The sequence below is a fragment of the Abramis brama genome (assembly GCF_963993115.1).
Source record: "Abramis brama genome assembly, chromosome: 23".
Lineage (NCBI taxonomy): Eukaryota > Metazoa > Chordata > Actinopteri > Cypriniformes > Leuciscidae > Abramis > Abramis brama.
In genome coordinates this window covers 23,737,680-23,751,100 of record NC_139985.1, presented here as the reverse complement: position 1 = coordinate 23,751,100, position 13,421 = coordinate 23,737,680, and the positions used below count along the sequence as shown (strand labels likewise).

Here is a 13,421-nt window from a genome sequence, read left to right as displayed (position 1 = left end):
ACTCAAGTAACCACTGCAACATCTAAATTGCCAAAAAAAAATAAAAAAAAAATAAAAAAACACCTCTTATTTTATTACGGATCGAATAATGGTTGTTTCCTCAGTACATTCACTCACCACTGATGACAATATTTCGCATGAGTGGCTGAGAGGATCAGAATTGAGGTTAATGTTGCTCTCTGGTTTAGTACTGAAACTCTGCTTTAACTGTCCTCAGAAGATACAGCCTCAAATGTGCAGCTGAGCTTCTGTTGCGTCTGAAGATTAGTTTACCACAGCTGTAAGAGTGTGTGGGATGTGTGGAAAACATGATTGTATCAGCATTAGTTCTCTCTAAATGTCACACACACATATCTTTACAATCCAGAATGACATTCATGCAGTGTATGTGTATGTGTTTGGAGGGGTGTGTGGTGTTAAAGAGCTCTTATATGACTCAGACAGAGAATCCTTGCGACTGTGTGTGGGCTTCACTTCAGTGTTTGTGGTTGCAGCAAGTCACTAACGTTTCAAGTGCAAACAGAATAAAGCAAAAGTGCAAATGGGTTACCCTGATAATATTGACACATCTGACTGATGTTTGGATTCAATTTTGGTGAAGGAAAAAACTATGTAAAAAGTAACCCCATTGGAAAAACATGAAATTGGAGTTTCCCATCACTCAAGAGAATTCCATTTCAAGAGATCTGCTGTGCACAAACTACAATCATATTTTAATGTAGAAAAAGGTTAAATGTGTAGTTTCTGCACCACTACCAGATCTATTTGGTGGACACTTACTCAAATTATTCATAGTGCATTCAGTGTATACATTTTTAGAAGTAGGGTACAACGCGGCTAAAGCCACACCTTAAGAAAAAAAATGCTTTTCACTATTCCCATAGTGTATGATTGCAGAAAAAAATATATATGTTTGAACATTTATGGAGCAATAGATTTTGTTTGAAAATAAATCATAAAAGTGGTTTGTTTTGTTTAAAAATCTTATAAATGTATGGTGGCAAGGTGGGCCTTTTACCCCACACACAGGGCAAAAGGCTCACCAGCATGGGGGCAAAAGGCAAACAGTAAAACAGTATTTATACAAATACTGTAGTTAAAATAATATTTTTTTTAATGATGTCTAAGCTCAAACTTAAGTTTATTTTGATAAATAAAACAATTCATTTTTGTTCAATAATTATACTGTAATTAAAATATGTTAATATAAAATATTTTTTTTATCTAATAATCATTTTATTTAGATTTACAGTAGTATTATTCAATGATATTTTATTATGTGAAATGATTAATATCATCTTTTTAAATATGATGGTTTCATTATAAATAGGGTGATTATCTCTATAAAGTGGACACCCAACTTAATATATGATATTACCATGTCATGTCAACAAATGGAAAAGTCAGCCAGCTGTTTATTATCATGTTGATTATTGTGCCTTTAGCCCTGACAGCAGGGGCGCCTTTTACCCCAAATACCATACTTTTACATATTCTTCTGTAATTGAAAAACTGTTGCTTTAATTACCTTGAACAAAACTGAAAATCATTAACAAGACTTTTGTCTCAAAATATATTCAATAATTTTAGCGATTTTCATTTGCTACTTAAATCTACAACAAAAAAAAAAAAAAAAAAAAAAAAAACATTAGATCAAATTAGCACAAAATCAACTTTGTGCTGCTGCCCCGTCGATCAGCCAAAAATCCACGTGCATCTTAAAAAGCGGATGTTTTGGAAAGTGCTGCTGCAAGTTTTTGTGCCATCTAGTGGTTTAGAGGAAAACAAAATCAATGGAGCCTTTTACCCCTGTGGAGCCTTTAGCCCCGTTGTACCCTACATGTGTTTCCTGGGCTTTAAACCTTGACTGGGCAAGTAAGCAACTACCCAGCAAACACCCTAACAACCACTGATTACCCCAAATCAACACAACTTGGCAACCACCAAGAACATCCTGGCAATCACATTAGCAATTGCTCAAAACACCTGTCTAACCATATAGCAACATGCTAACAACTGCTGAGAACACCCTCACAATCACACAGCAACATCCTGGAAACCACCCAGAAACAGCATATCCACATAATAAACAAGCATTCACAATACCTTATCAAGTGCATAGCAACACCCTTGCACTGACACACAAAACCCTAGAAACCACAGGGCAAAGTGCTGACAATGATTCAAAACACCTTAGTGACTGTATAACAACAGGTTGGTCTCTGCCCTAGCAACTGCATTGCAATGTGTTAAAAACCAGTCACCTTATCAACTGCATATAAACATACTAACAAGCAGACACAATATCGTATCAGTTGCATAGCAACACCATTGAACTAAAACACAAACCCCAGCAACCACATACCACTAAAGGTGATGATACACAGGGCAACTTTTTGAGCAATGTTGCTGGGCAATGTTGCCATCAACGGGCAACCAGATGAGACACAGGGCCCACGACCAATCTAAATTATCCAGATAGAAATGTATTGCCCATTTTCAATGGGAAAGTGCCCAAGCAACATTGCTCAAAAAGTTGCCCTGTGTATCATCACCTTAACAACAACTCAGAACACCTTAGAACCCATATAACAACATTCGGACATCTGCCTTCATAATCACACTTTAGTAACCACATAATAATATCCTTTCAATAGGCCAGAATACCTAGCAACTGTAAACAAATTCAAAATGCCTTAGCAGCCATTTAACAACACCCTGGCATCTACCCTAGAAAATGCATTGCAACGTGCTAAAAAACAGAACACTTTATCTAATGCATAGCAACAACCCAGAACACCATATAATAAACTAACAAGCTCTCAAAAAACCTTATCAAATGGCACAAAACCCTAGCAACTGCATAGTCCTTAATGCCCACTGTGGTCTCAAAAGTCTGGCCAGTTGAAAATGCTCAAAATAACAAAGTCTTCTGCGGTAGATCCTTTTCCTGGTTAGCACCCAAACTCTGGAACAGTCTTCCTAGAGTTGTTCGTGAGGCAGACACACTCTGTCAAGTTAGCCCTATATGGTTCATTCCTTCCCTTAATTAGTTCTCATCACTAGATTCTAACAGTGCTACTGATGCTCTTTGCTCCACTCTTACAGCTTGTGTAGACAACTTTTGCCCCCTTTCATCTAGACAGCCCGCACCACCCCTTCTACGCCCTGGCTATCTGATGTTCTTCACAAGCATCATTCTAAACTGAGATGAAGTGGCACAAATCGAAAGATCCCACTTAGCTTAGTTTGGCTCAGAATTAAGCAGGCTCAGATGCAGGCCCACTGCTTCTGAAACCACTCGATTCCAGCACTTTTAGAAAACTACAGACCGATATCCCTTTCCAATTCATTGCCAAGCGTGTCGTGTTAAACCAAGTCTCTGCGTTTCTACACAGAACCTCCTGCTCAACAACCAGCCACTCAACTGAGACTCCCTTTCTCTCAGTTATTGAAGCTCTGAGAGTGGCAAGAGCAGCTTCCAAATCTTGCTGGATCTGTCTGCTGCTTTTGACATGGTTAACCAACAGATCCTCCTGTCAACCCTCATAACAATGGGCATCTCAGAAACCACACTTCAGTGCTTCAACTCCTTGTCCAAGCTCTTGTTCAATCAAGACTGGACTATTGTTATGCTCTCTTGGCAGGCCTTCCACCTCTGCAACAGATCCAGGCCAGGCCAGGTAAAACCTCTGCAACAGATCCAGAATGCAGCAGCGAGAGTGGTCTTTAACAAGCCAAAGGGAGCACACGTCACAACTCTCCTTATCAGTTTGCATTGGTTGCCAATAGCCGCTGGCATCAAATTCAAGGCACTGCCTACAGAACGACCACTGGCACTGCACCCCCATGAATAAACTCACTACTCACCACTCACTACAGATTTATGTGCCCTCCAGAAGCTTGTATTCTACAAGTGAACGGCTCCTTGTGGTGCCATCCCAAAGAGGCACAAAATCACGTTCACTGACCTTCACATGGACTGTTTCTGGTGAAATGACCTGCCTAACCTAACCCGAGCAGCTTTAGCCACTTTCAAGAAACGGATAAAGACTCATATTTTTCGTCAACACTTGACATGTTAATATTACCTCTTACTATTCTATTATATGTCTGTTCTATCTATTTATTAAAAAAACAAAAACTTGCTTCATGTACTGTGCTAGACAAACTGGGACTTGTCACAGCACGTGCATAATGTTGCACTATTGTTGATTTGATTGCTTCTATTGTTCTCCTCATTTTTAAGTCACTTTGGATAAAAGCGTCTACTAAATGATTAAATGTCAAATGTAAATGCTAAAGTATTGTTTGGCTGCATAAATTAGGTCAACTGGGAACGCTTCCCATAAGATCCGATGTACTTGTTACATCGTAAGAGGAATTACATCTATGCTATTATTAGTCTGTTTGTCTCATTCTTAACCTAAGGTTACCGTAGTCAGCCAGATCTGCTCTGTATCCAGACCAAATGGTAGACCTTCACCTAGAGACGACCAAAACGCCCTGGATGTCAGTGGAGACCACAGCAACTAGACAAGCCCTAGAGACCGGCCCCCTGTGAAGACCTCGTTGACAAGAGGTTGACTATTATAAACAATTTATAATGCTGTATAACAATGCTATAAAAGCAGAGGTGATTTGACTTGGCTTGACTTGACATAGCAAAGCTCTTACAACCATTCAGAATTCAGAACTTAGCAACTGCATAGTAATGCCCTAGCAACTGCCATCAACCCAGATACCACCCAGAAATCCTAGCAACTGTTTAGAAATGTATTAACATTACTTTAGAAAAGGGGTTTTCAAACTGTAGGTGGCGACCCATTTGTGGGTTGCAGAGTGGGAAGAGGGCAGCTACATTTTAGTTTCATGAATGACACACACACACAAAAAAGTTGCATGATGTACCAACATTAAATAGAAATCGCTATATTGCTTAGTCAGTGTGATTTTCGAATCGCAAACTGGCTGCGATTTAATTAGATACAGTAAATATGTCAGCATTGTGTTTTATGAAGCGCGCGCGTGCGACTTGTGATAACAATTTTCGACGGCACGGTTCATTAAGCGGTTCGGTGCACATCATTAACGAGAAGAAACTCGTTTACTCCAACCACTGCCCTGCATTCTGCATGAGATTGCATTACACCAGAGAATTCAAATGTCACGAAAGGCTGATTCAGGTCTGGGCTACGTTTCCCAAAAGCATCGTGAGCTAAGTTGATCGTAGAGACCATTGGTGGATATATGTTCTACGATCTACTAACAATGCTTTTGGGGAATGCATTCATCTCTGTTGTCTGTTCAACTCAGCGATGTTGTCTTTCAGAGATATGGTCATCGTAAGAGTGCGTTGTTTGCTTTCCCTCACGTGCATTTGGCTACCTACCAACATTTATGTAAAAAGTATTTCACATGTATACACACACGAGTATGAAAGCATTTCTGCGCTGAACAACGCGATGAGTTTAACAACACTCGCAGCATAGGCTAAATATTAATAGATATTTAAATTTTATAGATCTGGTCCTAATATGAAATTAAATTATTTGTCTATTGTTTTTTTTTATTGTTTTTTATTTATTTATTCTGATTTGTTGTCATATCAAACTTTTGGTTAAGATTAAGCTTACAGCTTTTTTTCATTTCTTTAAATTTGTTCTGCCATGTCTGTGTAAATCAGTTGAGGCAGCCGACTAAAACTATTCGGTATTCTTCACATTATTTCAACAGCCATTGGGCTGCTATCTTAATCGTTATCAACATTTTTGATAATGTACCATAAGTTTGTATATTGCAATTAAACCTGTTTGTCATTCATACTATGACAAGGAAAAGAACTGCTCTAAAGAGAACTAATGCCTCCTACCCCACATTCATGCCACATTTGAGAGAGAGAGCGAGAGAGAGAGAGAGAGAGAGAGAGCGTCAGACAGCGTCAGACAGAGTTAAGAGGAGAGTGGGAGAAACTGAGAGAGAGTAGGAGGAATGAAAATAAGAGTTTATATGCAAGTCAGCATCACAACTGGATGCACAGCATTTCATCAGCAAAGGCCCTTATGTTACGTAAAGCAAGGGGTGTCTAGAGGTAAGATAAATCTTTAATAATGTGTTTTGGTTGCAGTAGTACTTTTATATTTGAGAAATCATTTTATACAGTCAGAAATTAGCACTGTAAAATGTTGTTTCGTAAACGTTAATTTTAATTTGCAGTAATATGAATATATTTAAGCACAAGTTGTAAATAGTTCAAAAATAGTTCAATTTAGTTATTTCATTTCATTTTTCATTTAATTTCATAACACTTTTGCTTTCATAAGTCAGCCTACATTATTTAATTTGCATGTAATGCAGTTGCATTTTTAGCTTTAGAGGGAAGTATGATATTACCAGAGCCAGAACCTCCTCTTTAACAATATGCAAGGTATATGTGCTGTCCTTGCAGAAATTTATTTTTGAAGTCAGCATAGAATAGATAAATCATGCTCTGGATAAATTGCAGAACTGATAAGGATTATTTTAGATCATTCAGTGGTTTATGCAATTCTGATTCATTTTTTTAGCACCAATTCCATGATAAATATTCACTTTTGCATGTAAAAATCAGCTGTTAGCTGTCCTACCGTAATGAGCAGTTCTTGTATTTGCATATCCCTCATTCAAATAAGCCCTTTGGTGCTGATGTTTTGTATAGTATTGCCTGAGAGGGTGTTATTGAAAAATGGTCTCTTTATGTTCTAAAGCATATGTATAGATTGAGGGCTATAAATATTGAATGACAGTATTAGGTCATTTCATTTGAATAAAGAGCTGGGGGATTTGAATAAGTAAATACCTCTTTCAACAGTTTATACATCAGGTGATAATATGTGATAAGTATGTCTTTCTGACAGCGTGGGAATTGAAAACTTTCATAAGTTCAACATTTGAGTTAATAATCAAAGGAAAAGGACCGATTGCATCCCATTCAGAAATGAGATCAAACAAATATTTAGTTGTTCTTGATTCATTTCATTCCAAAACAGTATGTGTTTATAAACCTTTCCTACTTGTCAGTTATTTCACTTTTAACCCTTAGCAGTCAAACATGCACTGTTATTATGGACAATTTGTAGCCATAGAAAAGCCCTGATGGGGGCAGACTGAAGTTTGTAGACTAAAAGCTGGTGTGAGGCAGATCGTCTGGTGCTGAATGCTGTTATTAGTGTACCATTAAGTTTTCAAATTGTTAGTGTAAAGTATAGAGCACTGTTTCCACAGCGTTACACTTGGACAAAAAAAGAAATGATCTAGGCAGTTAAAGGAGATATATGGAAAGAGCCATGCAATGAAGCAGTTTTTTTTTTTTTTTCTAATCAAAACAACACTACCTTACCATGAAGTAAGGAAATGCACTGTTTAAGTAATCTGATGTATTTCTGAGTTAAACAGGATATTCAGTGATAGAAAATGTAAGACAATGTTCTGAATTGATTAGATCATGAAAAATAGTTGGAATCCGGTGTTTGGAGGGAGGGATTACAAAATAAACTGTAGTTACTCAATCTTTTTTTCAGAGGAAGATCTAGTTACTATCTAGGTCTAGGAAATTTTAATAAAAGTTGAGAAAAGTTTTACAAGTCGTTTTTTAATTTGAAATAACATGGTCTGATGAATAATGAGACCATGCATTAAGACAGTAAATAGGGTCATATTTGATTTTATGTTGAATTTAAAGTCATTTTAGTTTGTTTTCTTTTGCTGATACAACAGTGGTCTTAGACTTTGCTGACACATATTGGCGTGAATGCAGCATTGCACAAAAGCTAAAATTGCCATTGCCATTGCTATTGTAGAAAATGTGCTAATCTCATGCATAATTGTCATCCAATATTTATTTGTTTACTGCACGAATAAAGTGTCTATTTAGTAAACGTGTGGTGCCCAGTTGGTTATTTTAATGTTAAATGTAAACTTCGAAAAGAATGTGCTTCCTAAAAGTATAAAATAGTAAACTTCACAATATACTGCATATTTAAGTTTAAAAATGTTCTTTACAGAGGTTTTTTAAGACTTAATATTGTATCTGTTGCCTTTTTTTTTTTTTTTTTTCAGAAATTCTTAGCACTGGAAACCACCCAACAGTTCTCCAGTTAGTGTGATGCCATAAGTCTCCTTTGATACCTAAATCAATTTACCCATCACAACAACTCAAAGAACTATCAAAGCCTTGAATGCTAAAAGTTGATGCCTAAGATTCTGAAAGCATCTTAAATGATCTTCCCCATAAGAAAATTTACACCATAAACAATTTGTAAACCAAGTTATTGACATTTCTCCAAAACCACTAAGCAAGACGTTTAAAGAGAGAAAGAGGAGAACAGATTATTTATGTCAAATGTGATACTGTGCAATCTTTGTTGTGCTCATGGCAAGAAATACAAGTTCCTCCTCAGTATTAGAAAAATGGAATTCTGTACCAAATTCCAATGAACAGTCATCTGAACACATTTTTAAAACCCCCTCACCCTTTTGGAATCAGGAATTAATATTCAGAAGACCTAGACATGTACGGGAATCCACACCTGACATTGTCACAGATGCATTTAACTTGTATAATTACAGGTGTGATTTAGGCTCTGTGCCTCCTGACCTCTCTTGTGTTATTGGAGCGAATCAGACCCACTCTTCACTGAGTCAGAACTCTACTAACAGTAGATATCTGCCACCTTCATCAAAATTACTTGTGACTGACCCAAATACACTGCATGGTATTGGAAAGGATACTTCATACTGGAGTTATTTAACTCCAGGAGTAGGACATGGACTTGTCCAAGGTTTCAGACAGCTGCCTAATCCACAAGTCGACCCGTTGTCAGCTTCATATTTCTATACAGGGGTTGTTAGGGACGTTCTAAGAAGAGATGTTCCAAACGAGGAAGTCAAAATGTGCATGCAAAATGAGAGATCGAAGTATTCACATTGGTACCACGAACCACAAAGTCAAAGAATCTGCTCCAAAAGAGACAGTGAGAGACATTATGTGAAAAACAACCCACTTCTAGGTTCTCTACTTTATACAGATTCTAATAAAAAACATTTAAAACACAACACAAAGTACAACCATCATCAGCCGCTTGATTTGAACTGTTCTACTCGTGCAGTGCCTGAAGGATCAAAGTGGCAAGGTGAAAATCAAACAAGAGAGGAGCTCCCCCTACTGGTCTGGAGAGGAGATGCAGAAAAACACAACCACCTAGCGAACACCATCACACACTCTACATCCTCCTCTTCTGCCCTATGCATTCTCCGTCGCTTTATAGAAGGCTCTTTGGTGGAGCTTGAGGGTGGTCGACTGAAGCGGGTGGAGGATTTAAGGACAGAAGATTTGGAGCAGTGTGCTCGACTACATCCTGAGCTGATGCTGAAACGTTTCACTGTGTTAAAGATCACACCTTCACACGCACCTGCGCTGTCTTGTTTGCACGTGGAGATTGAGCATGACCACTCGCAGGTAAGCACACACATAGACAGAAAATATTCCTAATATGCTGCATATTGAGTCTTACTATTCCAACCATCTTCTCTGAAACACAAAATATGTGTTCTGCCAAGGATCTCTTTTTTTTAGAACAATAAATGAAGGGACATAAGGAGTAAAAATTATATTCAATTATAATGTCATTTTCATGTGAACTATTCTTTAAAATATTTAAAAAATTTCTGCAGTTGTCTCTGGAAGTGAGTGAAGGGCTGCCTTTCTTCGTGTGTGGGCATGGCTGGTCCTCCTGTAACCCTCAACACACAAGTCAATCCTGCAGACTACACTGCCGCCAACTAAGGGTGGGTGACGTGTGCTTGGCACTGACGCATATGCCCGCTTCTTCATCACAACCTACCAATCAGGACGTAACTGAAGTGGCTGGACATCATTTGGTCCCGGAGTGTAATGCCGAAAAGAAGCCCACACCACAGATAAAAGATAAATCAAGAAAGAGACACTTCACAGCTCCTGAGTTCAGGGAAATTTCAAAAATCAGAGATTGAGCAACTAAAGGCTGAATTATACATTGTTGAATTATAACAAAAAGTTTGTTTGCTTTTAAAAAAAATCAGAGTTACAGTCAAATATTACACATATACATAAGTAGGCCTATGTGTACATTGTAACTGCCATCTTTTGCAAATATGTGTATGTATAGTAACTACAATGTTACCAAATCAAGTACACTACCATTCAAAAGTTTGGCGTCAGTGAGATTTATGGTCACAATTTATATGAGGTTTACTATGTACTTACATAAAAAAACAAAACAAAGATGGTACAATGTACTTATTGAGTTCATGCTGTATAGCAAAACGCTTTTATTACGGTAGGATACAGGTAAGGTTAGGGACAAGTTTGGTGGTTTGGGTAGGTTTAAGAGTGGGGTGAGGGAAGGGTCAGCAGTGTAATTATAGCAAGGCCGTAACCATGTCTTACATTTTTTTTGCATTAAAATAGTAAAACATATCTTGTCTTGTCACACTCAGTTAGGAATTATATGAATCACATAAATTTTCCATTCAAAACAGCCATATTTGTGAAAAACGTCGGGTAGTTTGCATCACTGGATGTTACTGTCAGTCGTTTAACATTTCAATTGTAAACCAGTTCACATGTATTAAATAATTGTATATTTACATATTTTATTTACTCTCTTTTGAACTGAGGCTTCTTGCTGTAAACTCCGCCTACTTTGATTTGATTGGCCATTTCAATCATTTTGACATTGATGAACGCTGAGGCAGACCAAAGTATAAATGTAACTTTTATACCTTTGTCATCCTAACAACATACAGAGTGCTGCGCAATGGAGTGCAAGAATTTCAAATATTGGATAATAAAAAGAAACGTTTTCTTGAGCCAAATCAGCATACTGGTATAATAAGAGTTATGGCTGCTGAAAATTCATCACAGGAATGAATTTCAATTTAAAATATATTATAGAACATCATTTTTTTTTTTAAATGTAAAAATATTTCACAATATTTTGTGAGCATAGATACTTCTTTCAATAAAGATTTAAAAAAAGAAAATCTTATCAACCCCAAAAGTTTTGAACAGTAGTTTATTTAGTTAGGCTGCCTTTTGTACAACTACCAGTACAACAACAAAGTAGGGTATTGCAATAGTTATTTTTATGTTTTGCAGTGTATAATTTTTTGTAAGCTCACACATTGGTATAAAGGGCATCTTAAAAACCTTTGCGATATCTGATATTGGACTCTTTGTTTTTTCTCTTTTTGTCTTTTTGACTTAATGTATGTTAGCTTGATGGTAATATGTTGGTGTACTCCTAAAAGCCAACCAAATAAACAGCATATTTAGGCCTACGCAAAAATATTTATGACATAATTTCCTTCTCAACAGTGTATACATTGTTTTGTTTTATAGCATGTATATGCAACCCACAGATGTTTATAATACCTGGGAAAATCATTTCCATTCAGACACACACAACTTCATGAGATAACTGGATGCCACTAGCTGAATTAAACATGCAATATAATGAGGGCATGTAACAATAATGTAGCATACTGCTGTTTGAAAGATTTGCATAATGCATACTGTTTTACACACTATTTGTAAAAAGATATTGTAGGTAGTAAATAGGTGTATGGAATATACTTGTGTTCTTTTCTGAACAAGGGAGTCTATGTAATTCCTAATGCAGAGTTAATCATTAACATTCTCATGTCCATCCCATAAGTAGAAGCCCTCCGATAAAACAACACAAAACATCTAATTTCATAGAATATTTACATTTACATTGTTTGATTAATGTGAAGTGGTTACTTTGTGATTTATTTTTTTGTATTGCAATTTTCATAATGATAAAACATATTTCCTGGACAACATTAAATATATATATATATATGGCATATAAAATGTTTTTCAGTTCTCCGAACATCTGGTTTCGAAAGTCATCTTTTCCATCACTGGAGCCTCTCTTTAACGAACCGCTACAATGTTGTATTGTATCGACGTTATTAAGAACAGCTGCACGGGTCACATTTTCATCTGCCAAAATCTATCACCTCCTCTTTAGACAGTTTTATTCATTTCATTTTATCATTTGATTTATTCCGAATGTTCAGATCATAACCAAATGCTCTCCCCTGATACCGCCCACCTGCTGGCTTGGCCACTCTTCACAGGAGAGGACGAGCTAAGTGATGACTCGGATACTGCAGGTGCACACATCCTGCAATACTGACACATGAGTCACATGAATTACCAGACACACACACACACACTCCATTGACGTAATGGTTTTTATACTGCAAACTGTATATTCTGTCCCCTTACACTAACCCTAACCCCTAAACCTACCCATCACACAAAACTTTCTGCATTTTTTACATTTTCAAAAAAACTCATTCTGTATGATTTATAAGCATGTTTGAGACAAACACGAGTCTGTGTGGACTTACCATTTGCATAATGTTTTTTTTTTTTTATATATACTGAGCTAATGATTCTTTCTATTATTAATCATTAGGTTGTCATAAGGTATTTATTGTGGTTCAACATGTTCCCTTATTTAGAATGATTTGGTGTTGTGCAAGATCTTATCAGAAATCACTTCCATCCAACTTTTTATGTGTACTCTATTTAATGTCTGGTAGAAATGACATTTATCTTTTTATTCTTAATTAAGATATTTATGTTAATTAATGTGTTTAAAATTACATATTGTATTACAGTTACTATAATAATTACAGTAATGAAACATTTCGGTAACACTTTCTATGAAGCCCATGCTTATAATGAATTATAGCCCCATTTATACTTATTTAGAAGTATTACTATTCTATAAATATATTTATAAAGACTCATTAAGACCTATACTGCATTATAAGGACAGTTATAGTTACATTCATATTATTTTTATAATTATATGTCATGCATTTGCTTTTTAAATGTGCATGCTCATAATCCATTATACACTAATTTATAAATGATAGAATAAAAAATAGTTCCAGGGACACTTGTTTGCTGTACCAATTAGTTATCAATTATGTCTTTAATGGCTAATGTTTGCATTAGAGGTCATGAATGGTAATTCTGATTTGTTAAAATCTATATCTCCTCAGCCATATGCATGGTATTGCTTATAGCAGTTTGCAATTACACTGTAAAAAAATATATTGTTGCAGTGTTTTGCTATTATGTAACATAAAAAAAAAGTTTTCGACTGTTTGTATTAATGATTTCTGTGTTTTTTTCTCCATTATTTTATTGCAGGAATTATTGTTCATTAGTTACATTTACAAGTAAGCAACTTAAAAATGTATAATGAGCACATCTTCATAATTTCTTAACATTTGCTTTTCCGGCAGGCTTTTATGTGATTATTTTTATATTTTAATACTGGTATCCAAGGTTTTAATAA

General features: G+C 36.2%; 1 protein-coding gene across 2 annotated transcripts; it reads left to right on the top strand.

The window, feature by feature from the left end:
• The first annotated feature begins 5,979 nt into the window (after nucleotides 1-5,979).
• LOC311074747 (ataxin-1-like) lies at nucleotides 5,980-12,353 on the top strand. 2 transcript variants are annotated; one of them, XM_084101613.1, is made up of 4 exons: nucleotides 5,980-6,091; nucleotides 8,098-9,047; nucleotides 9,147-9,496; nucleotides 9,712-12,353. In XM_084101613.1, exons 2-4 carry the CDS (start codon nucleotides 8,411-8,413, stop codon nucleotides 10,027-10,029), a joined length of 1,305 nt encoding a protein of 434 aa, XP_083957739.1. In that variant the 5' UTR covers nucleotides 5,980-6,091; nucleotides 8,098-8,410; the 3' UTR covers nucleotides 10,030-12,353. The 2 variants fall into 2 exon arrangements, with proteins under 2 accessions (XP_083957739.1, XP_083957740.1); XM_084101614.1 differs by lacking the exon at nucleotides 8,098-9,047 and having other exon boundaries at nucleotides 6,007-6,091.
• The last annotated feature ends 1,068 nt before the right edge of the window (nucleotides 12,354-13,421 follow it).

What these genes read in the sequence shown, in the direction of transcription:
- LOC311074747 (XM_084101613.1), top strand. Translation starts at nt 8,411, where the DNA reads ATGGCAAGAAATACAAGTTCCTCCTCAGTATTAGAAAAATGGAATTCT. An exon ending in GAAAAACAACCCACTTCTAG is followed by an intron (nt 9,048 to 9,146) that starts GTTCTCTACTTT and finishes CTACTCGTGCAG; the next exon opens with TGCCTGAAGGATCAAAGTGG. An exon ending in TTGAGCATGACCACTCGCAG is followed by an intron (nt 9,497 to 9,711) that starts GTAAGCACACAC and finishes AAATTTCTGCAG; the next exon opens with TTGTCTCTGGAAGTGAGTGA.